The sequence below is a fragment of the Drosophila busckii genome, chromosome 2R (genome assembly GCF_011750605.1).
Source record: "Drosophila busckii strain San Diego stock center, stock number 13000-0081.31 chromosome 2R, ASM1175060v1, whole genome shotgun sequence".
NCBI classification, from domain to species: Eukaryota; Metazoa; Arthropoda; class Insecta; order Diptera; family Drosophilidae; genus Drosophila; species Drosophila busckii.
In genome coordinates this window covers 6885882-6911362 of record NC_046605.1, presented here as the reverse complement: position 1 = coordinate 6911362, position 25481 = coordinate 6885882, and the positions used below count along the sequence as shown (strand labels likewise).

Genomic DNA, 25481 nt, shown 5'->3' with positions numbered 1-25481 from the left:
ATAACAAAAGTGAGCGTTATTTCAATCTTGTCACAGTTTTCAAATGTAAGTGATCGGCAGGCAAGTTGCTCGTTGCGTAGGCGGCAAAAATAAATAATAACTTTAGAAGTTTTAACAGTCGCTTTGCAGTGCATTTATGTTAGCTAAAAACCAAGTGCTTTAGGCGCAAAAACTGCTTTTAAAATAAGCTTAAAATACCTGAAGAAAAACAAAAGTGTGTGCAAGCAATAAAAACTATACACAGCTGAATATATGTATAAACATATACTACGTATTTATGCGTGAATAAAATCCATAACTTATTGATGTACATTAAACATTTTGCGTGTGGCTGCTTTTAAATATAAAAATAAACATAATAAAAATGCTGAAAATAGCTCGAAACTCATAAAAAAAAAGTGTCTTTAGTTGCTTTTTCGATTTACATGCGGCGCGCTCCATTGATAATTTCTCATAACCATTTTTGCTTAGTTTGCTATTTTTAGGCACTAACAACAAAACGAGAATGCAGTTACTGCATGCCATACCATATAGCCTACCATATAGACTTACAAGTCTGCCAGACCATATGTAAGCACTTACAACAAGTCAATGAACATCATCTTCATGTTTTTTAAGGTGTTCAAACGGAAAATCAGGTTTGAGTTCACATACAATTGGAAATTCAGATTAAATTTTCACTCAAGTGCAAAGTGTTTTGAATTTACAAAACAGCACTGCAAGAAATTGCAAAACATAAAAGCGGCTGCCATAATAATTGCTGGCTTGCCAATTTGTACAACATAATAATTATTTTTGCGCAGTGCATAGTTTATATTTATAGTATTAGTTAGTGTGTCGGCAAATCTAGCACAATGCATATAAATAAGCGAGCGCGTTTTGTAATTCGTGTCTAGTACATATGTTAATTGAGTTTAATGCATTTAGGGCTGATAAGCGTTGTTTTAAATATTTAATCGAGCAATTTAATTGCAGTGCACACTAAACTCTCAACATGACCAGCAACAGTCCACAGCCCGTCAAGAAGGTGCCCATACATCTGCAAAGTGCACAGAATCGTGTGTACATCAAAAATGGACAAGTTGTAAATGCTGACAAGTCCTTCAAGGCCGATGTATACATTGAAGATGGCATTATCAAGTAAATCTTTATATTCCCCAGCACACAAGTTCAATGAACTACTAACACTGATTTGCTAGATTTGTAGGCGCTGCTGCTGACATAACCGTTCCAGGCGGCGTGAGAACTATTGACGCCACTGGCAAGCTGGTCATGCCCGGTGGCATTGATCCCCATACGCATATGCAGCTGCCCTTTGGCAATGCTGTCGCTGTGGATGAGTAAGTTATGTTTGGCCAAACTCAATGTTTAACTAACTCTACATTTTGTTAGCTTTTATCACGGCACTAAGGCGGCTGTGGCTGGTGGCACCACCATGATAAGTAAGTGATACAACTTCTTTAAATTTATTAAACAACTAAAGTTGGTTTATATTTATGCAAATCTTTTATTTTGTGCAACATTCATTAGCAGGTACCTTTTTGGTAAGAAAACGTTACAATTGCCAAACAAAAACATAAATTAACATAAAAAACAAAACAATTTTAAATTTATGCTATTTTGTTTTTGGCGCACTGGAGAAATTAGTGATAGTTAGCATACATTTAAAAAAAGGTTTGAATATAAAATGCTGCCTATTATTTATAACAGCAAGGAACGAACCTTTTTTTATTATATAATTCTGCTTCCTGGAATTGTTTTAATATTTTTTTATGTGCAGAATATTTTAATATATTTTAAGCATAGCAATTTTTTGTTTGCTTTGCTGCATAATTAATTATTTAACTTTGCTGCAGTTGACTTCGTTTTGCCCAATAAGCAGCAGTCTATGCTGGAGGCCTATGATACGTGGCGCAGCTGGGCGGATCCGAAAGTGTGCTGCGACTATGGCTTCCATGTGGGCATCACCTGGTGGTCCAAGTCAGTGTCCGATGAGATTGGCGTTTTGTGCAAGGAGCTGGGCGTTAACTCGTTTAAAACTTTTATGGCCTATAAAGGATTGTATCAGCTAAACGATTCAGATTTGTTGGACGTGTTTGAACGCATCAGAAGCCTTAACGGCGTGGCCATGGTGAGCACACACACACACACACACACACATATATAATTTTGATAGCCAGCTTATAAACGCTTTATATGCAGGTGCATGCGGAGAACGGCGATATTATAGCCAAGAATGCTAAACGACTGCTGGCTGAGGGCATAACGGGTCCAGAGGGCCATGAGCTATCGCGCCAGGAGGAGGTGGAGGCAGAGGCAGTGCATCGTGCTTGCATTTTGGCACATCAGGTAAACAACAAGGGCGTAAAGTTGTTTATATTTGTTTAAATTACAACATACGCACACCCCCTCTCCATCTAAGGTGGACTGTCCACTTTATGTGGTGCATGTGATGAGCAAATCCGCTGGCATTGAAGTCGCACGCGCACGTCAACGTTATCAGGGCAAATATATTATGGGCGAAACACTTGCCGCTGCTCTCGGTACAGACGGCTCTCACTATCGTTGCCAGCACTTTGGTCATGCTGCGGCGCATATCTTGAGTCCACCGCTGCGTCCAGATCCCACAACACCAGAGTTTCTCATGAAGTTGCTGGCCAAGTAAGTAACTTTAAAAAATTAACACAATTGCAATCAATACGCTCTCTATTTACAATTGTTAGCAACGATTTGCAAACCACTGGCAGCGATAATTGCACTTTCAACAAAAACCAAAAGGAATTGGGTTTGGGTGATTTTACAAAAATACCAAACGGTGTAAATGGCGTGGAGGATCGCATGTCCTTGGTGTGGGAAAGAGGCGTGCATGCTGGTCTAATGGATGCCTGCCAGTTCGTAGCTATTACCAGTAGCAATGCGGCTAAAATATTTAATATTTTTCCACAAAAAGGATGCATTGGTAAGCTTGGAAGATCATAAAATGATTTTGTTGGTTGGAGTATTTAGTTAGTGATGCTCTTATGCTTAATATAAAATTAATCACGTTTAGTTTTTAAAGAGCTTTTTATTTATTTATTTATTTGAAATCTCTCAAACCAAATCGTTTGGAATATTAATTACGGCGATTTAAAGTTTTTAGCATTCATAAAAAATTAAAAGAAATCTGTTTGTCCTAAATCTAGCTCCAAGCCAAAGTAGTATGAGATTGATTTAAAATTCTTTAACAGCTCAGAATATAGTAAAGTAATTATATAAATCTAATATTAATACAATCTACTTCTAGCTGTTGGTTCGGATGCTGATGTTGTTGTCTGGGATCCACAGGCAACGCGCACAATTTCGAAGGATACACATCATCATGCTTGCGATTTTAATATATTTGAGGTATGTTAATTAATTAAAGTATTTATTTAATGCATGTTTTATTAATTTTCACTGCTTTGCAGGGCATGACTGTGCATGGAGTGCCTGAGTTTGTGCTGGTGCGTGGTCGCGTTTGTGTGGAGAATGGTCTGGTGCGCGTTGCCGAGGGCTTTGGTCGCTTTATACCCACACCTGTGCGTCCGGCCTATGTCTATGATCGCCTGGAGGGCAATGCTGAGGCACAACAGCCGGAGCAGCAACAAAATGGCAATGCAAGCAAAAAGCTTGCCGAGCTCGATGCGCATATTCAGCCACAACAGCCAATTGCTGCCATGTTGAGTGCGGATCAGAACGGCAACAGCCACAATCATCCAGCGCGTGCTCGCGTTGATGGTGTGCGCGATCAGCAGGAGTCGTCCTTTTCCTTAAGCGGTAAGCAGGACGCGGAGGCTTAACTGACAGCTGTTTACAGTTGTGAATATTTTTACAGAAGAGCTGGACAAGGCGGCTGTGCGCTCTTCTATCAAAGTGCATAATCCGCCAGGCGGCAAATCCTCAGGGTTTTGGTAACAATTCTTTTCTATTTGTGCATGTATTTAAAATATTATTTTTGTTTTACTTTTATGTAATTAAATCATTTTCTGTCAAACAATAATATGTACTCGAGCATGTTTGGGAATCAAAATAAACAAGTTACAGCTAAATTCCAAAATACACGCAACACTAATGCCAGCAAGTCCAATGTGACCAAGTCCAAGCCGGCCCAGCAGCCTAGAAGAGACGTACGCTACATAGCGAGCAGTGCATCATCGCCCAGGATGCGAACCAGAACAGTTGAGTCCAACAGCAATGTGCTAAGCCGGCGCATTTTTCGACCCTCCGCCTCGCGCATCTTTGACTATGATCTTTCCCGTGAGGAGCACAGATGCTTTGGCTCCTGCAATAGCGCCATGAAATCTGTGCCGGCGGCAGAGCAAGCGCTGCTGCGTAGCGGACAACGTGCCACATATTTGGAGACGCGCTATTTGCGCACACCAGACCAAAGGTACAACTATCCAGAGGCGACCAGTTGGCGCTATGGTTGGTTTCATCGTCAGAATGTGAAGAACTGAAACGCTTGGACGGCATATAGATTGCCTTTTACACTACTTGACAACTTAAATTGGATTTGTTCTTTATTTGAAATAAAGTTTTTGCATTTTTGATGGAAACAATCGAAAGCCTTAAGCACTGCACGGTTAAGTCAAAGGTGAGCCAACAGCAAGGATATTAGCCTTGGACTGAAAGAAAGCTTGTCTGCTTTATATTTAATAAAAATAGATTTAACATATTATTAGAGAGTTGAAGTCTGCTCTGTAATAAACGAAGATTCAGATAGCAAAACTCTCTAAGAGACGACAACAGTTTAAATTAAGCGAAAGAGAAAGTCATGCGGAGTAGTCAATGTTGGTGGCACAGCTTTAAAGCCTTAGAGCAAACTATTTTGGAACAAACTAAACCACGAATTGCTCTCTAGCTGCATTAAATGTCTTTATTTTCTGCTTCTTGCTTTAAATGTTGCAATGTCAAGTTGACAAAACTTTTACACCCATTGCATTGACAGAGGTCCACAAGTTTATAATAGTTTTGTAAAATTTACAGCCAACTAAACTGTACCCTTATTTAATTGACAAAGTTAACAGTTTACTATAAGCTATGTATTTGGCATTAGCTTGCTGATTGCCTGCAATTGAAGACTGCAATGGCGACAAAGCAAAACACATTGCTGCATTCCAATCACTTTTGGCACTGCCCAAAAACTGCAAGGACTCGTGCTCTCTTACTTTATTCACTTTAAACATTGCACTGTAGGACTGTTGTACTATATTTCGGAACAGCTATATACATGGAGCATTATAGGATATAGCTACATACATTAAAACTAAATGTTGCATACCTGAAATTTAACAGGCAAAATAATAAGCGCACATCCTTTTTTTGGCAGATCTTGGCCTATAGAGCAATATACAATACAATTTGAGTACTTTTCAAAATTTCTGTATTTATAAAGATATTTAGATATTACGAGCAGACTTTTTGTTTTCTAATATAGCTAATATTATGCTAGGGTAAGCCTAGGGCTGATATTTAAATTGATTTGTTTGTCTAGCGTTTTGCTATACAAAATTAATGACTTAGCTTTAAGCTTTTAACTTTTGCTTTAAAATGTGCGTCAATTGTCCATAGTGCCCTGGCGCCTTCAACTTGTTGGACTCCGCTTGATTGCAAACAACAATTCCCACTTGGCCTGCAGCTCACTGGAAAAGCCAAAGTTTATTATTATTTGGCTTGTTTCACATTTTTATCATACTTTTATTTACCTTTTCCAAATACACACGAAAATACATTTGAGTAAGTTTTATTTGTATTCGATATCAGAGCGAGCAACTTGTGTGTGCACAATATTTACACTTGTTTAGCTTTCAGCTCAATTGCAATGAGAGTATTGGGCGATGGAGCTGGAGATGGCTGGGAGACAATGTAGAAGCGAATTCTCTGCACACTGATTTCATCAAATCTTTCGCCAACGTGCGTCTGGCTGCGTTCATGCCAAATTCCTTAGCAATTGCGGTGTGCATTGCATTTCACTTGTAAAATTTATGGGTCAGTGGTTTAGCTGGCATAGTAAGAGAACTTTCTGCACATTCTGTGGTAATTTTTATTCGTTTTATTGCCTAGACTATGAATGCTGCAATTTCAGTTTCCTTTCCATATATATATTTTTTTTGGCAATTGCTCAAAAGTTATTTGGAGCGGGCGTGGCGTTGTAGTTATGGCTATTGTGGTGTTGGGCAGAAATATGAGGGGTGGTAACATAAAACATTTAGTTGGTTTATTAATGCAATTTAATTGTTGTTTATTAGCCGCAGTGAAACACTTTTTATGCTTTGTTGTGTTTATAATAAAGTTTATTGCATAACAGTTTTACAAATTGTTGTTATCTAATTCATTTTTAAGCACACATTAATTATTGTTTAAGATTATCACGTGATTTAACACTAGTTTTTCTTTTAGTTTAATTCTTTTTCTGTTCTGTTTTGTTTTAATTCATTTTCGTTGAGTTCGAGCATCGAACCGCATCGTTTGTAGAAATTAGCATCTAAATTAACATTTCGCTTAATGATCACAATTGCTAATATTGTTGCAGAGCAAGTAGACAAGTCAACCAACACACATAAACAAGTAAAGAAAAAAAAACTAACCAAAAAAATAATAAAAAATATTTATTGTACCTAATCTTTTGTTTTAATATTGTAGTAGACACATTAAATATAGTGTGGAGTAGTTTAAGTTGAGGTGCCTGCCTTACACGCTGTATATAGTATATATATGTTTGATATATACATACATATATATGAAATATACTCGTATTGAAGTTGTTTCTGTATGTTTGTTACAAAAGCCTTGCGGTTGGAGAAGTTTTAAATACAGACTATTGCAATTGCTCGTTAACTTTTTCTATTTTGCAGTGGATAACAGTTAATTGATTTGCAATCATTAGCATTATGGACATTGGTTAGACTCTCGCTTACTTCGCCTTGGGTACATTATCCGGTTTTAGCTTCGATGCTGTTAATGGCTTGCGCACCTGTCAGATTAGCTTCTTGGGCGTTTGCGTCGCATTCGCGCCATTTGTCGATGCCGTCGCTGTCGCTTTGGCGGACTTTGGAGTAGTTGCTGTGGTTGTGGGTATCGTGGGCGGCAGCTCGATGTCCTGCTTGGGCAGCAGTTTCTCCATTTGTCGTTCGGCTGCCTCGCTTAGCACCGCCTTGGTGACGTCCGAGCCCTTTTTGTCGCCCTTAACACCTTTGTCGCTGCCCCCACTGGCGCCCTTCGGCGTGCCCTTGGCATCACTGCCCTTGTTGTTCTTGGGCGGCGAAGAAAGCAGCTCACTTAAATCCGCAGCTTTGTCCTCCACCTTTTTAGCTTTGTCTTGCAGCTCGGGCTGCAAATTAAATTTACGTTAGTTGAAGAACACACTACAGTTGGGCATAGCCAGCTTTTTAATACACTTTGACTGCCACTCGTGTGTCAATCGAAATGTTTAACAACTTACGTCAGGTTTGAAGTTTTTGGTTTTCTCCTCCATGGCGCCCAGTTCGGTGGCAATGTCGCGAATCTCCTTAGCAGAGTCATGTATGCCATCCACAAGCTTAGCCATTTCCTTGTCCGTCTTCTCAACTTCGGTCTTGAGCTTTTCTGCCTCTTTCATGCTCTTCGCAATGGCTTTCTCAATCTTTTGTTCCGCCTCCAGTATCTGTTCCTTGTCCAGCAGCGTAATCATTTCCTCAATGGCCTTCTCGCTCAGCTTAATGTTGTCGCGTCCAATGGATTCCATAACCTAAGCAACAAGCCATACATTAAATGCATCCAATGGATATAATTCTTTGCACTTACCTTGCGTATTTCGTTAACAGTCACCACGCCATCCTTGTCGGCATCGAACTTGTCGAGCACACGCTCAATGTGCTTAAGACGCGCCTCGTCACTGGTCTCCTTCAGCATCTTGAGGTTCATCATGAGATCATCGATGCGTACGATCTCCTCGTTGCGTCGCTTGGTTGCCTGTTTGGCCAGCATATCCGTAAACTCCTCCAACTGCTTCTTCTCGATTTTGGTGGCCTCACTGTCAATGCTCTGCACCAGCTTAGTGATCTCCTGCACCGATATAGCACCGTCCTTGTCCGCATCCAGCTTGATCATCAGATCCTCGACAACCTTAAAGCGCTCCTCATCGGAGGCTTCCTTCATGCGGCGTATCGTGGACACCAGCTCATCAATATGCACCACTGGTGTGCCTGTGTGTGCGGGTGTGCTGGGCTCTTCACCAGTCTCCACCTGTTTGATCTGCTGCTGACGATGCTCCAAATCGTTGAGCACCGTGTCCAGATTCGATATCATTTTGTTCACACGATTGAAGAGCAACTTGGCAGCGCGACTTTCACGTATTGGCTCCTTGACCACTTGACGCACCTCACGCAACTCTTCCACATCTTCCTGATAATCGCGCAGCTCTTCCTTCAGCTCCTTGATTGTCTCCTTCTCAACCACAAGCTGTTTGTCCGACGAAAGCGTCTTAAGCGCATCCGACAGCAGTTGTACATCCGTGGGCGAGATGACCTTCTCGCTATCGGCAATATGTGGCGCTTGTGCTTTGTCCAGCGGTGTAACAATCTCCTCGGTAAAGACATAGGGTGCAGCAGGATCCTCCTTGATGGCTGTGCGCTTGGCAATCGATTCCTCGCGCTCCTCCTCGCGTTCTTCGCGAATCTTGCGCTCCTCTTCCTTGATCACATCAATCTTTGTCTTGTTATCCACTTTGCCCTCACGCTCGCCAATGGCATGACGTGTGTGTGCCGCCACTGCGTCCGGCAGCACGCGCATGGTCTCCTTCAGCTTGTCCGTGGTAATGCTGTCATCGGAGATTAACATGGCGCGTGATAACAACAGCAAAGTGGGTGGAACCTGTAGCCAAAGAAGTGTATTTAGCAATGAGCAAACAAAGTTAAATTCATTCTGGGCTTACCTGTTCATTGAGCGACAAGTCGATCCATTCCTTGAGCTGAAACCGCAAACGTTCCGCCGTCAGGCCATAGGCACGCATGCCACGCGCCTTGCACGCTTGCTGCAGCTCAAACAGATCCAAGGAGTCCACACCCTCGCGCGCGATAACGCGATCATCGGTGGCCAACGAGCGAAGCTTCAGCCGCAGCTGAAACCGCAGTAAGGTGGTGGTGCCAATGGTGTTCAGCTCCAGCACGCGGCAAAGTGCGGTGAGTTGCTCGCGTGTGAGCGAATCTAGCGTAATCTCATCATCAAAGCGCTTGGCGAATTTGATAATATCCTCGGTGGTCACATGTTCAGTGGGATCACGCACTTTGCGAAAGAAGGCCTCGAACTGTTTGGCCTCCTCGCTGCTGTGCTCCTTGTGCTGCACAGGCATTTGGCCCAGAGTCTGTTGCAAAAACTTGGCCACCTCCAGGCGCACGCCCAGCGATTGCCTCAGGCGCTCGTCGCGATCCTTGGCCGTTTGAAATGTGGACGGCAGCATGGCCGGGAAAGAATTTTATAAACAGCGGCAACAGCAGCTCCAAAAAGGGCACAATGATAAACACTGAGAAGGGTATAAGACGGAACAGATCGGAGGTGGTGCGTTGCAGCTGCTTGTTTTCACGTCGCGTCAAGGTTCTGCCGTTGAGCACTCGCCATATCAACTTGGCACTGATGGCCGTATCGATGAAGAGCAAACGAAAGCCATGGTAGTAATGCACGAGCTCATCCCAAATGCGTTGTCGCAGGGGCTTCTTTGGCTTGGCAACGCTTTTGTCCGGCGACTCGGCCACAGCGCTGCTGGTGGCAGCAGACGTTGCCACCGCAGTGGACTCTGCCGTGCCCACTGTGGTCTTGTCTTTGGCAGTATCGCTGCCGCTGCTGCTGCTGCTGTCGCTGCTCAGCGAGCTGGTGACTGCGCTGCTGCTGCCAACTGCAGCGCTTGCTGTCTTCGTCGCCTGACCATTGGCCACCTCCTTCATTATCTCCTCGACCTTTTCCTTCTGTTGATTCTTAAGCTTCTTCACTGTGGCATCGATCTTGGAGCAGGACTCCAGCAGCGTTCTGCTCGCATGAAAGTGCCGAAAGCCCAAGCGATACTGTTGCGCACAATTGCTGAGCACACTGCCATCCTGTAAGTATCTAAGTCTGATTTGTGCTGATGCATCTGGAGAGCCCGCTGCTCCAGCTCTGTGATGTAGTTGCTTTGTCGCGCTGCTTGCACAGTAATTTGTTTTGATATCTGCAAAATTAATTAAATTAATGAAATTGCAATAAATCACAATTAGTATAGGCACTTCAGACTGTTTAGAATTGCCGGCAAAAAAAAACACAATAAATGTTTAATCTCGTAAGCGAACAGCTGATAAAAAAGCTGATTACGACAAATATGTAGAAAGGCAAGTGAAGCAGAAAGTAAATGAAAACCAACACCTGTTATTAGCACTTAGCTTATGTAAATAATGAAATCGAATATTGCCTACATAGCTTAATTATTAAACTGTCAACAATTTATATAGCAAAGAAAGTCTATTGCAAGTACAATGAATGTACGCGAAGAATCTTATAAATAGTTTTGTATTTAATGTATAACATAACATTTTTTAATTATTCTACTCAAATTCTATAGATTTTTATAAGAGCTCATTTAACTACTAAATGCAGTAAAAAAAAATGCTGCACTAATAAGCATTTTTCGCATATTAAAATTGTCATTGGAACTAATTTGCGGGTGTTTACTGTTTGCATGTATTTCAATGCATTTTGCTTGTGCATTGCACTTTTGCTTTTGCAATTTCTCTTTTGTTTTTGGCAAGCGTTCAGCATTAGACACTTTATCAAAAATCAATTCAAGGTGAAACGCAAACGAAAAGTTCGGCGTCAGCGAAATGCATTCACCCTACAGTCCATTGGTCAAGGCAATTGGTTGGCGTCTTAACTGTACTTTCTGCATTTAGCTTTAATATAGGGTGTTTAGTTATAGCATTTGCTTGTCGGCGTCATATTGTCTGTCATTGTACCAATTTAAATTGCTTGGCAATTGTCCCTTATTTAAATAGTAAGCAGGTATACATAAATATGTGTGTGTGTATGTTTTGTATAAATAGAGCAATGATCGCATGAAGACACAAATTTCTTGAGCAAGCAATGGTCAAGCGAAAAGTCTTGCGAAACTTGCTAAACAAAATACACATTTATATAGAGACATTTGCAATTGTAAATAAACAGAAAATAATCAAAAAGAAACTTTGCTGCTTATCTGCTTTCTTATCTCTTTAGCAAAAGATTAATTTTGAAACTTTAGCTTCAGCAAGTAGATAAGCTCAAACCAAAAGACTTTAAGTGTGAATTAAATTAGCAAATGAATAATATGCAGGGGAAATACTTCAACACGTGAGCTTTGATATGCAGAGTAAATTTACAATAATATTTATATCCTATTTTATCAATAGTCTTTGTTTACAGTCATTAAACCGTAACTGGCGTCGCACAAAGCGAATGGACAATCAGCCTTGGCATTGAACCGGGAAATTCTCAATGCATTTGCAGCGGACATTATAGTACTTTGGGAAATTATAGCAGCCTTTTTGTTAGGCAAAGTACCAAGGGAAATTATAGCGCAAGTCAACTGACGAATCAGCTGTGCACGAAAATTCAGTCAAAACAAAATACGAAAAGTGTCTCTCACACACACACACACACACAAAGCGCTATTGTTGCGTGCTTTGTATGCGTGCTTGTATAAAATCAATGGAAAGTTTTACAATTTACATTGCACTTTTTTAGCTTTTATGTATTATTATTGTTATTGTTTGATATGATAACTTACATCGTTTGTAGAAATTCTGATACGCATAGTGCGCCTTCAAATTTATTGAAGATCCTTTGTGCTGTAGCAATGCATTCATTGTGGATTTCTGGGCGGAGGCGGGTTTTGAGCGGTAAAGCAGGCGGACAATCCGATTCCAAAGAGTTACAATCTGTTATTAATTTTGAATTTTCGAATCACTGTTTGCTTTGTTTCGTGTTTAATTAACTTCGGATTTGTTGTTTGCTGCAATCCAAATAATTGTTGTCTTGGTTTCCTACGCCTACGAAGAAATTGGTACACATTATAAGTAATTTACATAAACAACCGAAAGTTATATATCTTTTACATATTGTATTGATGACAACAACAATAGTTCAAACTGTCAACGCACACTCACTCATATTACTATTCTTAACGCGCAATTCACACAAATACAGTCTCACTGAAACACACACGCACTTTTATCAGGCGATGTTTCTTACAAGCAAATGTTTGTTGTTGTTATTGTTTGCGGGCGCTTTTGCATTTTTTTCTTATAAATATATGTATTGTTACACAACTACAGCAACAAATTTCAAAGTTGTTGCAAATTTCACAAGGCTTAGGCATAATTTAAACAGCCTCATTGGATTCAGTATTACCATAAATGCCGTACACACGTTTTCGCCTGACACTCTGCTTACTATGCCGTGTTTAATTTATAATCTGTCAACTTAATACTTTTATAACACGTAGTCGCAAATGTTTAATTACAGGTACTTTTTACTTCCACGCTTTTCGCTTTGCGTTTCTTTTAGGGTTGTTGATATTATAACAAAATATCGATATTTGTCTGTGATATTAGTATCGCAAAGTAAATATATCGATGTTTTGTATTCAAATATTCATTTTGATCTATCATACACCCATTTGAAAATATCAATAGCGATAACATTAAAAGCGATATACATATATTTTTTGAATTTTTGTAATACGATTTAAAGGTTTGTGCATGCTTTAAGCTTTACAATTACAATTTAGAGCAAACGTATGCGACAATTAGCGGCGCCGCATTGACAATAGAGCACCTTGCCAGCCACCACGCCCACTTCATAGTTATAATTCCATGTCAGTTCGGTACCAGATCTTATGTGATTAGCCGAGAAGAATGCGACCCAAGGGAAGCGCAGATCATGCGTGTCAACAAAAACATTTTGCACAAACAAATTGGGTGCACATGAATGCTGCAAAAGAGAAACAAAATAATTAGACATTAATTCACAGCTGGAAAATCTTGTATACACATACATTAAAATAACGTCCCAAATTTCCGGTAGTTTTTGCATCCATAATGTAGGGCGCCTCCTCTTTGCCAAAAAGCCGACGTACTGAATTCTCGCGTACTGTTTCATCCATATCCGCATTGGGATTAAAGTTGATAACAGCGCGCTCTTGAGAATCTTGTACATTGACTGGATTGGAATTTCTGCGGGAAACACGCATCAGCTTATCCTTTTTGCGTGGCTGGTAATACTTTTTTGGCGTAAACTCATCATCATCATCCTCTGGATCTGGCACATAAGGCTCCTCATCCTCCTCTGCGGGCGAATGCTCTACATCCGACTCGTAACCTTCTTTAAGCTGCTCAGCCACTTCAATGTAATCCAGGTCCGCAAAGTACTCATCACCCGCATCCAAGCCACCCTCATTCGCCTTAGTTTCCGTCAGCAAATGCCCGGCATAGATGCAGATAAAGGCACCCTTGGGTATATCGTTGACACAGCGTAGACCCCAGCCACGATTCGAGGTCTTAAACACTTGCAGTTTCATCTCCAGCGAGTGTTGAACGACGCGGTTTAGACAATTCTGCTTGCATTTGCAGCGTGAGTTGCACTCGTAGATGCCAGTGGGCACATGTTCATGCAGACGCTTGTATTGGTAACCAATCTCCTCAATTGGCTTGTTGGGATTACAATATCTAACGCCGGCCACAGTCAGCTGCCAGCAGGCGCACTTTGACTTGTCCTAAAAAAAATAGCACGTTAACAAGAAATCAGTTTAAAAATTGCAATTAAGTAGCCCTACAGAGCAGTCATCCTCGCAGTCACAGCCTACAAGGAACTCCTCGTCGACATTCAGGTGAACACCCTCTGTAGGTATGCGCTGGCTTGCATATGTACAAGGCGGAGGCAGCGTGTTGTCATAATAGTTGACCAAGGGTATGGCCATCTTTTCCTGACCATGGGATATATCTGCCTCTTTGACAATTCTTTTATCTATGGTATACTCTGCCAGGCAGCGAAGATCCGGCGTAAAATCAAAGTTCTCCACATTAAGCACATTTTCTGTGGCACGCAAATATCTGTGCACTTCGTCCAGATTGCGCAGACTCTTGCCGCAGGGTCCACGATAAACTACATTACGCTTGGTCTTTTGCTTGAACACCAGACGCTCCCAGCCCGACAGCAAAGGCTTGGCCAGCGGACTATAGCTATCCAGGCGATGCACAATCTTGAACAGACAACCTGGCCAGCACTCATGAGGCGTGTACATCTTGGGTGGCAAATTACGCTTGGCGGTAAAATAGACCACATTACCCTTAGGCCGATTCTCATCGTCCACATAAATAGTTGAATTGTTCAAATGTCGCACAGTTTTGCCAGTTGCTGAAGCTGCTGCGGCGGCTGCAGATGAACAGGGAGATGAGTCGCTTGCTGGGGCCTGCATCTCGATCTGCTGAGGTGCGGCGCTGCTCTTGCGCGCCTTGTCGCGTTTTTGCTGCTGCACCTGACGGCTGCTGGATTCCATTTCTTCGGTGTAGCGTATAAAGGGTATGGTGCGTCGCAGACGATGTTGTTGCATGGCATTGGCGCTATTCAACGCATTTTGGGTTTCCTTAAAAACTGGACCCAGTCGCAAGGAGCCGCGATATATCCACTCGGTGTGGTTCTTATCATCATCGAACTGCATCAGCACCAGGCTGCAATCAATGTCCATGACGCGCGCATACAACCAAGTGCCATTGGACTCGGTGTTCATGCTCTGCCCACGCGTGCACTGCACCATTGGACGATTCACCGAATACTTTTCTATATATTTCTGTATAAAATCACGTGAGCCCGGATGCACATCCTCCCAGACTCGCTCCGACGTCTGACAAACCAAGCGCACATCATTATGCTGCACATACTGTGTATAGCCATCGTCATAGAAGATGAGATAACGAAAACCATTGGCTTGCTTCAAAGGCTCGGCTATTATGCCGGGATAGAAAGCGCTTTGCACCATGGCCTTGCCACGCGACAAGGTGCTGCCATCAAAGAAGGCAATGACGCGAGTGCCTAAGAGTAAGATATAGAACATTAATTTTAATATGCATTCATGAACATGCGACTTACCTATAGTCAAACGCACTGGCGGCGGCTCAAAGTAAGCCAAGTGCTTGGCGGTTATGGTCTTGACCATATGATATGGCGAATTCAAATAACGTATCTTGTAGCTCTTCATTATGTTGCCGCCCACAGCAGTGCTCTCCGTGAATTCGACGACTTTAACTGACACCCAGCTGGCAATTGCTTTATTTTTGACCGCATAATAAGTCTCATTGAGCTGTATGGGTGGCCGCTCTATTTCACCCGCTGGCGGCACTTGCTAAAATATAAAATTAATAATCAAAATGTATATAAATCACTTTTGAACACTTACTACAAAATCGGAATTATTGTGATACACATCGAGTGGTGGCATGTGCTTGTGCACCACCTGACAGGAATTATAGAGCGCAAAGTGCATTTTGTCGGCCATATTTTGCAGTTTACTCAACTCTACATTAGCCAGCTCGATGTCACGTCCAATGCGGTCCGATTTGGCTTGCAATATGGTGTGAGACCAGGCCATTTGATCGGACATGCCCACACGCTCCAATACATTGCTCACGGCAGCCTCTAGTTCTTCTTCAATTAATGCCAAATCATCTGTAGAGAATTCACCTTTATCCGGCTGGTCATCAGTCTCCTCATCTTCACTGCTGTCCAAGGCAACAAAGTCAGCATTCTCCTGCTTAAATTCGCGCAGCAGCAGCGGCTGCTTAGCTAGCAAATAACCAGCGTAATCCTAAATACAAAAAAATAATAAATAAATGTATTTGATAAAAGTAGAAAACTTACCTCGTAGACATCCAATGCCGCATCAAAGCAACCCATGCACACATATTGACGCTTGTGCATCTTTCTGGGCACCTTGTAGAAGTTCAGCACGGCCAGTGTTGCCAGCATATATTGCTTATGCAGCCTGCCACAATTGCAATTAAGACAATCCTTGTTGTAGTATACCCCATAATCTTCATTTAAATCAGCCGCACATGCTTTTTCTTCTATTGGTGCTGTGTTAGGCTCTAACAGGCAGTTGTCTTCTTGATTTATGTCTTTGCTCTCACTGCTCTGCTCACATATGTCCATGGGCTCGATTTTCGACGGCTCTTGATTTTCATCTTCTTGTGATGTTTCTTTATTTTCATCCATCTCTGTAATGGCTGCATCCGATTGCTGTTCATCAATCTCCATTTTAGCAATTTTTCGAGGACTACTAATCAACTCCACGCTGTTGTCACTGTCAACATCAGCAGCTTTCTGTTCTGCCTCAGTTGGTTCTGGGTCTTTTGCTATATTTTCTGTCACCTGATCTTTGTCACTAACATCTTCTTTCTCTTCAGTTGTCTCCTGTGTGCTGCTTATCAGCTCTACGCTGTCATCGCTTTTGACATCTTCCGTTTCCATTTCAACTCTTTCCAATTCTTTAATTTCCTCTTTCTCTGACGCTGCCTTTGCTGCCGCCTTGCTTGGACTGTCAATGAGCTCAACGCTGCTATCGCTCGCTACAGTGTCTTGCTTTAAACTATGCTCCTCTTCCGGAGGCGTGACTTCATCTGTGACTTCTTCTATAGCTTCAGATTCGCCATCAGCTGCTGACTGCACCGGGCTTTCCAGCAATATAATACTGCTGTCTAAGTCAGCTTCAATTGGCTTATCTAAAGTAGTGGTTTCATCAACTGCACTCTCTTCCTCATTCTGCGAACTTTTGGTTATTTCTTCTTTGACTTCTTCGCCCACAGACTCCTTCGCAGTTGCTGCTACCTCGCTTTTATTTTCATCTTCAGTGCTTTTGGCTGTTGCACTTTGTTGTTTAGTTGCCTCCCCAGTGTTTGCATCTGTCTCAGTGGTTGTTGTTTTTGCTGTTGTCTCTGCAGCTTCAGCAGCATCAGAAACGCCGGCACTGGCAACAGTTTCCACGTCGCAATCCATTTGCAATTTATATGTTTATGGATTAATTATTTTTCATAAGCAATTCTAAATTGTTGCACGACTTTATTTATTATTTATTCTCTTAGATTTTACTGTTTTCATCTGCACTCTTTTCTTTTTTGCAAAGCCAGCATAATAGAGGTGGAAAATCAACGATAGTTGGCGCCATCGATAGTGAGAGATCTATTTTTTTTTTCAACCCATCGATAAAGAAGAAGAAGACATGCTACCATTCATATGAAATTTGCAATTAAGCCCGCCCACGGAAAAATTCAAATATGTATTTAATTGCTCATAATTTATTTGGTGGTCTGTTCAATGGGAATGCTTAGTAGTGGAGTGTGGGCTTATATCCGTTGACACCGGCGGTGTAGGTAACCTTGATAACTTTGCCTTCGGGGGATGTGTATTCGTATGAGCCAGCAACATCCTGGGTGTGTTCGTCAACCAAGTGTCCTTGTTGATTCACATTAATACCATTCGATGTGATCAGCTTGTAGGAGAAGCTGTCTGGGTTCACTTCCTGAGCCTGTTCGGTGGCCACAGAGCTCCTGTCATCACTGGCGAAGGCAACGGCCAAAAGGCAAGCAAGCACAAACTATTGGGATTGTGATTTGTCGTTTATTGAACATTCCATTATTAGATTAGAGATTTCCATGTATTTACTTACTAAGAACTTCATTTTGTATATTTAGTTGTAAGTAAGCTAGAGGGCGAAACTGAACTGATGTTTGCAACAAGCTGTCGTGCTTTTATACTTAATTTGGGTAACATTTCGCCAACTACGGCATATACTATATTTGCACAAACTTGATCTAAACTGTTTTGTTTAAATTAAACACATGCCTGGGATGCAACCAGTTGTTTTTGTTCTTTTATGTCTTTAAGCTATAAATTTATGAAATATGCTTATCCGTACATCTTGATTAAGAACAATAAAGAGAGCTTTGAATATTTTTACGACTGGATAATCATGATTAACATCCGTTACTTTCAGATGAAAAGGATTTGAAGTAAAGTTAAATTAGAATAGACTCCAATTCAAGGAAATGCAAGCCATAATAAGTATAATATTTAGACTTATAAAATGTACATTTATTTATTGCCTAACATAATTCCATTATATTATCATATCGTCAAAATAAAGGAACCTTATCATGTTTCATGAAATTGAACCGGTTTAGTGCATAATTTCACACAAATTTGCTGTACTTACGCAGATGGCCGGTTTGGCAAGAAAGTTAAAACTACAGAAGAATTTAGCCAGATGACATGATAATTAACTGCGTATGCTTAACATCTAACATTTAAATTATAATTAAAATGGATTACTATATAAGAGTATTGAATAATACTAGATTTACGCGCCAGGCTTATCCAACACTTCAAATTGCCAGTCACTGCAAAAGCAAACACAACAGCTGTTGCCATTGCACGTGTGAAATTTGTTTAGATAGTTTTGCTTAATTTACATGCACCTAAAACAATGGCCAGCTCTGATTCTGGCAGTGATTATGAGATAGAATTGTACCTAAAGCCAAAGCGAGTGCGGCGTGCTGTTAATGATGACACGGCGGACCTCTTGGGCAATTTCGATGACGAGAAACGCAAAGAGATCTTTGAAGGTACCTATGAAGACAAGGATGCAAACAAAAACCCAAGCGATTCAGACAGCAGCAATGAGGAAAATGGTGACGACAGTGAATCTGAAGCAGAACCGGCTGCGGCAAGTGAACCCGGCGAGAACAGTGCAGAAAGTGACGGAGAGGAAGAAGAGGCACAACCAGATGGACATATAACCAGCGATCAGTTGACTTCGCTGTTGCGTGGCGCCTCCAAAGCAAACAGACATGTACTGTATGTGACAAATCTCAACTTTGAGACTACCAAAGATGACTTGGAGTCACACTTTTCAGTCGCTGGCACAATAAAGGGCATACGCATACCCAAGAAGCGTCGCGGTGGCTTTGCTTTTGTTGAAATGGCAGATTTGGTCAGTTTTCAAAAAGGTTTTCAACTGCACAATACTGAGTTGCAAGGCAGAAAAATTAAGGTACAAATATCTGAAGCAGGCAAGAAAAAGTCGGCCAACAAAAAAAACATAATTAAACAAAAGAATCGCAAGCTTGCTGAAATGCGCAACGAACAGAAAACATTCACAAAAAGTGGCAAATTCTACGACAAGGACCTGAAGAAGGAGAAGGCCAAGGACCTGCTGGCACGCAAACGCTGGCGCAAGAATCCAGCGCCACGAAAGTAACATTACGTGTAAATTGTAGCAAAGTTCTATTTAAATATAAATATAACATATAACAAACTTATTTAAAATTTAACACTTACTTATTGCCAGCGTACAATATAAAAGTTGCGTTTGCCCACACGCAGCAAGGAAATACCATTGCGTAGTATGTGTATGCCTGTGGAGATGACTTCCGTAATGTTCTGCACACGCTTCTGATTGATATAGAAGCCACCAGCATTAATAATGCGCACAGCATCGTTTTCGGTGGGAAAACATTTGGCTTTCATGGCTAGTTGTAGTATGGACATGCCGGGTTCGTTAAGCAAATCCACCACAGTAGCGCCTTGGAACGTTTGCTTAATCTCCGCATAGTTCAACTCAGCTAGGCCATCAACTTGTCCCTTGTACAAGGCATTAGTTACACGCTCTGCTTGCTTTAATCCCGACTCTGAGCAAAAAAAAATTGTTTAACTAAAAGCAACAGCAAATATTTTGTTGGCTTACCGCCATGCACCAGCAGTGTAACATCCTCCGCCAGTAATGTCTGCGCTTTTCGCTTCTCTGGCTCCCTGGCATGTTCTTGCATCAGCTGCGCCACCTCAGGCAACGGTATAAAAGTAAACAGTTTTAAAAGCTTCTCTACCTCAGAGTCAGGCATCCTCATAAAGAATTGATATAAAGCAAATGGCGAGGTTTTGCTTTCATCCAGCCAGATTGCATTGCCAGCGGATTTGCCAAATTTATCGCCCTCCTCGTTGGTAACAATGGGCAGCGTCATACCAAAGACTTCACGTTTTCGCTCCACGCGACTTATGAGCTCGTGTCCTGTCATCAGATTGCCCATTTGATCGGAACCGCCCATCTGAAAGCAACAATTGTGCTTGCGCAGCAAATGCAGCCAATCATAAGCTTGGAAAATCTGATACGTAAACTCGGTAAAGCTCATGCCGTCCTCGGACTCCAAGCGTGACTCCACAGAAGACCGCGATAGCATAGAACCCATGCGAAAGTGTCTGCCCATATTGGCAATAAAGTCTATAAGGTTTAAATTGGCATACCACTCAGCGTTGTTAACAATTCTAAAGCAGAAGCGAATTCAATAAGTTAGTGGATTAAGCTTTTTAGTTATAAACTTACGTTAGCGGCGCCAATGGAGCTTTATGTTTGCTCGTATCCCAGAGGCAGGCTTCGTGATTTTCAAATACTTTAAGCAATTGTTTTTGTATGGCTGCCAGATTACCGTCTAGTATTGACTGTCCTAGTTGATTACGTTCGGTCTTGCGCCCACTGGGATCACCAATCAGTCCAGTAGCGCCGCCTACCAAAGCTATGGGTTTGTGTCCAGCGCGTTGGCAATGCAGCAGACCCATTATAACCAGCAAGTTTCCTACATGCAAGCTGTCCGCCGTAGGATCAAAGCCGGCATAAATGCTCTGTGGTGCGCTCTGGAACAGCTTCTTCATCTTTGGACTGCAAGGCATCAACTTTTAATGCATAACTTTTTGAGTTTTAATTACTTACGCCGCTGTATCTGGAAATATGCTTTGAAAGAAACCGCGTTCATTGAGCTCCAGAAGATTATTATTAGTAAATGTGCGCTTAGCGTACAATTGTTGGCAATTTAATTGCCTAAGCAGGCGCAGCCTTAAAGGAAACATCATAACAAACAATTGTTATTTGGCTAACCAAAAGCAAGGTTATGTTGAATGTTTTGCTTTTGTGGCGGCAACAGCTGATTGCGTCACGTACGCAGCTCACAAGCAAAGCAAAGAGTTAAACGGCCAAGCAAAAACATTGTTTGCATACCTGACTTGATTCTTTTGTTTACACAATTAAGTTAACAAAGAAAGTGTTTGTTAGTTTTGCTTCGGTTGTTGTCTGTGCTTGTTGCTTGTTATTCTAATGTTTCAAATTACCGATGATGCTGCTAAAAATACGCCATGCGCTCCTGGAAGTAACCAATCAGGGCGCCAAGCAGTCTGCCAAGCAATCTGCCGTTATAATTAATAATGAAATCATTATAAGCTCGGGCAGCATTTTACAGCCCTTTATACGCGCCGCTGGCGAGGGTGAGCAAATTCTTAGAGATTTGCAGCAATGCAAGCTCGTGGATGCGCAGGATGAGACCAGCAAGGAGTGTCAACTGCTACGCAGTTACAATTACCTGGTGACCTTTGATCGCCAGCATCGGCCGTTGACGGAGCAACAGCATAGCGGCCAAAGTGCGCATATTCTTACGCGCTATGCAGCGCAGCCTTTGTACGTCTTTTCTGCAGAGGAAGTGTCGCGCAATTTACATAGGATACTGATTAATGCAGATGCAGATGAACAGAATGTGTTGCGCTCTAGTTTTGTGGTGCTGACCATACGTGCGCTCAAGGAGCGCGAGTCCTTTAAGCGTTTTCTGCAACACATTGCCAGCTATTTGCGTTATTTGCAACCCATACATACGCTGGATGATGTGCTGGTTATGTGCTCGCCCTTTGGACTGGAGAATTTCTACAAGACCATTAGCATAGGCAAGGTGGCAAATGTCATGGGCGCCTCGCTTTTTGGACTGTCCAATGCGCTGCCACTGGGCTGCGAAGGTGCAGCGGTTTTCAACAATAGGCTGTGGGTATTAGTTAGTGCAATGCTAATGCAAATAACTAAAGCTTCTAATATTTTGCAGGCGTTTGATAGGCATTATAATCTGCACTTCATTCCAACGCGTACAGGAGAATGTTAATCTAACATTGGCCGCAAACTTTGGTTATCTATTGCGCGATTTTATGGAGCAGCTGGGCACGCCTATTACCATGATAAGCTCGACTAGAGAACCTTCTAACTTTGCGTGTATGTACAGCAGCTTATCTCGATTTAATTTACTAAAGCTAGTTTGCTTTGCTGTTTAAAGGGGAGCGTAGTATTGCGGTCATCGAGTCGGGTGGTCAACAAGGCACTGGCACGTTCATTAAAGTGCACAATCGACGTTTTATACTCACCTGCGGACATGTTATTGGACAGGTAAGCAGCATAGCCAGCAGCTTTTGAACTAATATTGATTTTGCTTATCTCAGCCCAATGCGAAGCTGCACTGTCGCGCCATCGATCGTGAATTTGAAGCGGAGGTAATTTGGCACAATCCCGACGAGGATCGTCCTTATGACTTGGCGCTGCTTACTGCTCCTTCAGATGTACCTGTGCGTCATTGTGTGCGCTTGGCACGCAATCGCGCCTGCTTGGGACAGACTGTCTATAATGCTGGCTTTCCATATTATGTAAACTTTAATTTCAAATATGACTTTAATCCTTCGATATTCCAAGGACGCATCATTAAATGTGATCAAGGCGCCATTATGTCTGATGGCAGCGTGCAGGCGGGTCAAAGTGGTGGACCTATGTTCGATCAGCATGGCAATATACTGGGCGTTTGTGTGTCCAATATAAAGTACGAGGACGTGGTTTATCCAAATATAAATACAGCTATACCCATTTACGATATACGTCAGACGTTGGTGGAATTTGCCAAGACAAGTGGTGTGTATGGGTAACAACTAATTCATTTGATAAGTTAATAAGCTTTTACTTTTTTTTTTATAGATATAAATGTGCTGAGCAATCTGTTGGCCAGTCAGGACGTGCGTCGCGTCTGGTCGCTGCAATTGCCGCCTATACAAAGCAAGTTATAAATTAGTTTTGTTGCTGTAATATTTTACATGTATATATGCTTAATTTTATTGTGAATAAACCTTTGTACCTAATATATAACAATCTATGTGTTTAATAATTATAAATTTAATTCTTGTCTAAGCAATCGTTGACATGACTTTGCAATACGGTCAAAGCATTGAACGATTTTGCGCAGATCGGACAGCGTAGCACACTCTCGGACGTAGTTGCTGCAGCACCAGTGGGATCCAAAACCTAACAAATATAAAATTGAAAATATATATTTAGCTTTGTAGCAAAATTACAGCTATCTTGCATACTCTTACTGGCCGCTGCTCTTCGCGTAAATTGCTTCGAAGGGAGCTGCTTGGTGTAGTTGTGCTAGTCGACGGGCTCTGTTTGTTCTTATGCGCTTCAGCTAAAGCTTCAATGAGCTCCTGATTGCGTCGCTGTAAAGCGCGCAAGTCCACTAGATATTGTTCCTTTTCGCCAGCATTCTTTTCCCTGTCCGTACGCTCCATTTCAAAGTCACGTTTATAAATTTCAATTTGAGTTTTTAAATGTGCAATTTCGTCGGTTTTTTGCATGTCCAGCGCTTTGAGCTGGTGGACATCGGCTCGTGTTGCTTTTAACAGTTCCTCGGCGCTGGTTAAAGTCACTTTCAAGCATGTAATCTCATCAATGTATACTTTTTTCTATAAATAAATTAATTATTTAAATAATATAGCTTTACTTTGCTTATTAGGACACTTACCATATCCTGAAATTCAACATTTTCGGCTAAAAGGCGAGACGATTGTCGCTCCAGCTCTTTGATTTTCTGCTCCAGCTCTTTGATTTTCTGCTCATGCTCATCCGACTTCATTTTATTAAGCGCAGTATTAACATTCTGTGCATTTGTTTTATCAGCGTCAGTTATGTACTCGAAAGATTGCTGATGAAATATATAGCTTCAATAGGGTATATCTCATGCCTACGAAATTATATATTTACCAATTGATTTTGCTGCAGTCGGTCAATTTCAACACGCATATTCATAATAAGCGCAGATTTTTCCGAAACGCTTTGCCTTAGCTCATCGTGCTCCTTTTGGCGTATATCCTCTACCAAACGCATTTGCTCCAAGTTATCTTGCACTTCCTTTTTGAGCTGCTTATTCTCTTCACTTAAAGTATCGATTTGTACACGACATTGCTTCAGCTGCTCCTGATAATCCTCCTCACGTTTAGTTGCCTCCAAGCGCCATTGCTGTGTGATTTTATAATAATCCTGCATGGTGTTGTTCAACTTGTCTAAGGTTTCTGCATGTAAATTATGAAATTTAAATTGAATATATAGCTCATGAAGCTTAACTCCTTACATATGGGCTAAAAGCATTATATCAAAATGTGCCGCACAAAAGCAAAGAGTCTGCCAGAAAGCAACTGGTGAAATTATTATATAATATAAAGCTATTGCTGCCTAGCTAACAGACTAGAAGCTTTCATAAAACACAAGGTGAATAACACATACGTTTAAGAACCATATATTCAGTCATCATGCGCTGTAGTTTGACAACATCCTCGGCACAGGCCTGCATCGAGCAAAGACTCGGAAACTGCGAGTAGACGCTGTTCTGTTAACATAAAAAATATTACACATTTAATTATATTCTTACAATAGATATGCATTGTTTTACCTTAAGCACATCGGGTGTTAGATCGCCCATTAAAAAGCTAGCTGCCAAGGAGTTTGGAGCCGAGGGCAATGTGGCTGGAAGGCTGCTTTGCTGTGATGTGGACTGCTGACTGACTTCAGCTTGTGCCTCAGCTTGTGCCCAAATAACTTCCCTTGGGGCTGCGTTAAGCTCCACCTGTGGTTTGACTTCTTTTCCAGTTTCCAATCCATTGGAGCAGAGCGAAGGTAAAGGCGAACTGCCCAATATAACAAAGGACTCCTCTCCTGACATATTGTTATTTAACCTTTGCGTTCGATCTGCCGCTGTATAACTGAAATCGAAAGATGCTTAATGTTAGTCAGCTAGCATATGTTTAATTTGCTGGGAATCCCCTTTATGTTACGTTAATTTCAATCAACTAAAGTGTTCATTGCACACACCGTACTAATCGATAAACCTTGCCCAGCTGCGAAAATTTTTTTTTTGACACATTAGTTTTCTTTTTCGTGTCACATCGAGATATATTTGTATCTACATATAGTACATATATATCTATATCCACTTTAAACTATTCGTAATTGTGATTCACGAAGTTTTTGGCTTCCCCGCTTGCTGCGTCATTGTTAATTAAGTTGATTTCAACATGAGTTATCTATCAGACTTACCTTATCAACATTAGTTGTATTTACTGCTGCGCCAATTCTTGCTGTATTTATGTATTTGCTGCCGCTTCGTTGTATTTTTACTACACGAGTTTTAGTTATATTTGTGCATTTTGTCAAACTAATCAACAGCTGTAGTCCAGAGCAGTGTGGCCAGCAGAGCAACAAGAAGTTAGCACGTATTATCCACAACAAAATAGGTGTGACCAGCGCGCGTAAATTTTCA

General features: G+C 41.6%; 9 protein-coding genes across 10 annotated transcripts; 4 read left to right on the top strand and 5 right to left on the bottom strand.

Annotated features, from left to right (window-relative positions):
• Positions 1-33: 33 nt before the first annotated feature.
• On the top strand, positions 34-3967 carry LOC108597481 (dihydropyrimidinase). Its single transcript, XM_017984056.2, has 11 exons — positions 34-45; positions 976-1140; positions 1200-1340; positions 1393-1442; positions 1857-2131; positions 2203-2349; positions 2423-2661; positions 2724-2959; positions 3284-3384; positions 3447-3795; positions 3854-3967. The coding sequence occupies exons 2-11, from the start codon at positions 995-997 to the stop codon at positions 3931-3933; spliced, it is 1764 nt and encodes a 587-aa protein (XP_017839545.1). The 5' UTR covers positions 34-45; positions 976-994; the 3' UTR covers positions 3934-3967.
• A 31-nt stretch (positions 3968-3998) lies between these two features.
• Positions 3999-4594, top strand: LOC108597483. Its single transcript, XM_017984060.2, has one exon. It carries the CDS (start codon positions 4020-4022, stop codon positions 4473-4475), a length of 456 nt encoding a protein of 151 aa, XP_017839549.1. The 5' UTR covers positions 3999-4019; the 3' UTR covers positions 4476-4594.
• Positions 4595-6458: 1864 nt separating this feature from the next.
• Positions 6459-12271, bottom strand: LOC108597269 (mitochondrial proton/calcium exchanger protein). The gene is given in 7 exon segments (XM_017983731.2): positions 6459-7348; positions 7460-7744; positions 7801-8868; positions 8930-9454; positions 9456-10195; positions 11783-12044; positions 12162-12271. Coding segments are annotated over 6 exon segments (3051 nt in total). The 5' UTR covers positions 11862-12044; positions 12162-12271; the 3' UTR covers positions 6459-6994.
• Positions 12272-12733: 462 nt separating this feature from the next.
• Positions 12734-17158, bottom strand: LOC108597601 (histone-lysine N-methyltransferase eggless). Its single transcript, XM_017984224.2, has 6 exons — positions 15910-17158; positions 15449-15856; positions 15142-15394; positions 13829-15084; positions 13052-13768; positions 12734-12987 (listed from the first exon to the last, which is right to left on the bottom strand). The coding sequence occupies exons 1-6, from the start codon at positions 17041-17043 to the stop codon at positions 12781-12783; spliced, it is 3975 nt and encodes a 1324-aa protein (XP_017839713.1). The 5' UTR covers positions 17044-17158; the 3' UTR covers positions 12734-12780.
• A 164-nt stretch (positions 17159-17322) lies between these two features.
• Positions 17323-17788, bottom strand: LOC108595974 (larval cuticle protein 9). Its single transcript, XM_017981261.1, has 2 exons — positions 17714-17788; positions 17323-17641 (listed from the first exon to the last, which is right to left on the bottom strand). The coding sequence occupies exons 1-2, from the start codon at positions 17723-17725 to the stop codon at positions 17372-17374; spliced, it is 282 nt and encodes a 93-aa protein (XP_017836750.1). The 5' UTR covers positions 17726-17788; the 3' UTR covers positions 17323-17371.
• A 677-nt stretch (positions 17789-18465) lies between these two features.
• On the top strand, positions 18466-19355 carry LOC108595163 (polyadenylate-binding protein 3). Its single transcript, XM_017980334.1, has one exon. The coding sequence runs from the start codon at positions 18530-18532 to the stop codon at positions 19301-19303; it is 774 nt and encodes a 257-aa protein (XP_017835823.1). The 5' UTR covers positions 18466-18529; the 3' UTR covers positions 19304-19355.
• Positions 19356-19358: 3 nt separating this feature from the next.
• Positions 19359-20961, bottom strand: LOC108595162 (tyrosine--tRNA ligase, mitochondrial). The gene is made up of 4 exons (XM_017980333.1): positions 20807-20961; positions 20423-20755; positions 19790-20364; positions 19359-19733 (listed from the first exon to the last, which is right to left on the bottom strand). Exons 1-4 carry the CDS (start codon positions 20944-20946, stop codon positions 19384-19386), a joined length of 1398 nt encoding a protein of 465 aa, XP_017835822.1. The 5' UTR covers positions 20947-20961; the 3' UTR covers positions 19359-19383.
• A 162-nt stretch (positions 20962-21123) lies between these two features.
• LOC108597609 (peroxisomal leader peptide-processing protease) lies at positions 21124-23030 on the top strand. Its single transcript, XM_017984245.2, has 5 exons — positions 21124-21898; positions 21957-22120; positions 22182-22291; positions 22345-22804; positions 22868-23030. Exons 1-5 carry the CDS (start codon positions 21204-21206, stop codon positions 22954-22956), a joined length of 1518 nt encoding a protein of 505 aa, XP_017839734.1. The 5' UTR covers positions 21124-21203; the 3' UTR covers positions 22957-23030.
• Positions 22992-25397, bottom strand: LOC108597610 (NF-kappa-B essential modulator). 2 transcript variants are annotated; one of them, XM_017984246.2, is made up of 7 exons: positions 25259-25397; positions 24615-24924; positions 24449-24551; positions 23930-24237; positions 23691-23870; positions 23257-23631; positions 22992-23191 (listed from the first exon to the last, which is right to left on the bottom strand). In XM_017984246.2, the coding sequence occupies exons 1-7, from the start codon at positions 25267-25269 to the stop codon at positions 23063-23065; spliced, it is 1416 nt and encodes a 471-aa protein (XP_017839735.1). In that variant the 5' UTR covers positions 25270-25397; the 3' UTR covers positions 22992-23062. The 2 variants fall into 2 exon arrangements, with proteins under 2 accessions (XP_017839735.1, XP_017839736.1); XM_017984247.2 differs by having other exon boundaries at positions 23263-23631.
• Between the last annotated feature and the right edge of the window lie 84 nt (positions 25398-25481).

Bases quoted from the DNA above. Each gene is read 5' to 3' on its own strand.
- LOC108597610 (XM_017984246.2), bottom strand. The intron at 24,552-24,614 runs GTAAAACAATGC...TTATGTTAACAG, and splicing joins TAACACCCGATGTGCTTAAG to AACAGCGTCTACTCGCAGTT. The intron at 23,871-23,929 runs GTAAATATATAA...ATATTTCATCAG, and splicing joins GACTGCAGCAAAATCAATTG to CAATCTTTCGAGTACATAAC.
- LOC108597483 (XM_017984060.2), top strand. From the start codon at position 4,020: ATGTACTCGAGCATGTTTGGGAATCAAAATAAACAAGTTACAGCTAAA.
- LOC108595163 (XM_017980334.1), top strand. From the start codon at position 18,530: ATGGCCAGCTCTGATTCTGGCAGTGATTATGAGATAGAATTGTACCTA.
- LOC108595162 (XM_017980333.1), bottom strand. From the start codon at position 20,946: ATGATGTTTCCTTTAAGGCTGCGCCTGCTTAGGCAATTAAATTGCCAA. The intron at 20,756-20,806 runs GTAAGTAATTAA...GATGCCTTGCAG, and splicing joins ATATTTCCAGATACAGCGGC to TCCAAAGATGAAGAAGCTGT. The intron at 20,365-20,422 runs GTAAGTTTATAA...CTTCTGCTTTAG, and splicing joins GCTCCATTGGCGCCGCTAAC to AATTGTTAACAACGCTGAGT.
- LOC108597609 (XM_017984245.2), top strand. From the start codon at position 21,204: ATGATGCTGCTAAAAATACGCCATGCGCTCCTGGAAGTAACCAATCAG. The intron at 22,292-22,344 runs GTAAGCAGCATA...TGCTTATCTCAG, and splicing joins GCGGACATGTTATTGGACAG to CCCAATGCGAAGCTGCACTG. The intron at 22,805-22,867 runs GTGTGTATGGGT...TTTTTTTTATAG, and splicing joins GGAATTTGCCAAGACAAGTG to ATATAAATGTGCTGAGCAAT.
- LOC108597601 (XM_017984224.2), bottom strand. From the start codon at position 17,043: ATGGATTGCGACGTGGAAACTGTTGCCAGTGCCGGCGTTTCTGATGCT. The intron at 15,857-15,909 runs GTAAGTTTTCTA...TTTTGTATTTAG, and splicing joins CGGCATTGGATGTCTACGAG to GATTACGCTGGTTATTTGCT. The intron at 13,769-13,828 runs GTAGGGCTACTT...TATTTTTTTTAG, and splicing joins ACTGCGAGGATGACTGCTCT to GACAAGTCAAAGTGCGCCTG.
- LOC108597481 (XM_017984056.2), top strand. From the start codon at position 995: ATGACCAGCAACAGTCCACAGCCCGTCAAGAAGGTGCCCATACATCTG. The intron at 1,341-1,392 runs GTAAGTTATGTT...ACATTTTGTTAG, and splicing joins AATGCTGTCGCTGTGGATGA to CTTTTATCACGGCACTAAGG. The intron at 2,960-3,283 runs GTAAGCTTGGAA...ATCTACTTCTAG, and splicing joins TCCACAAAAAGGATGCATTG to CTGTTGGTTCGGATGCTGAT.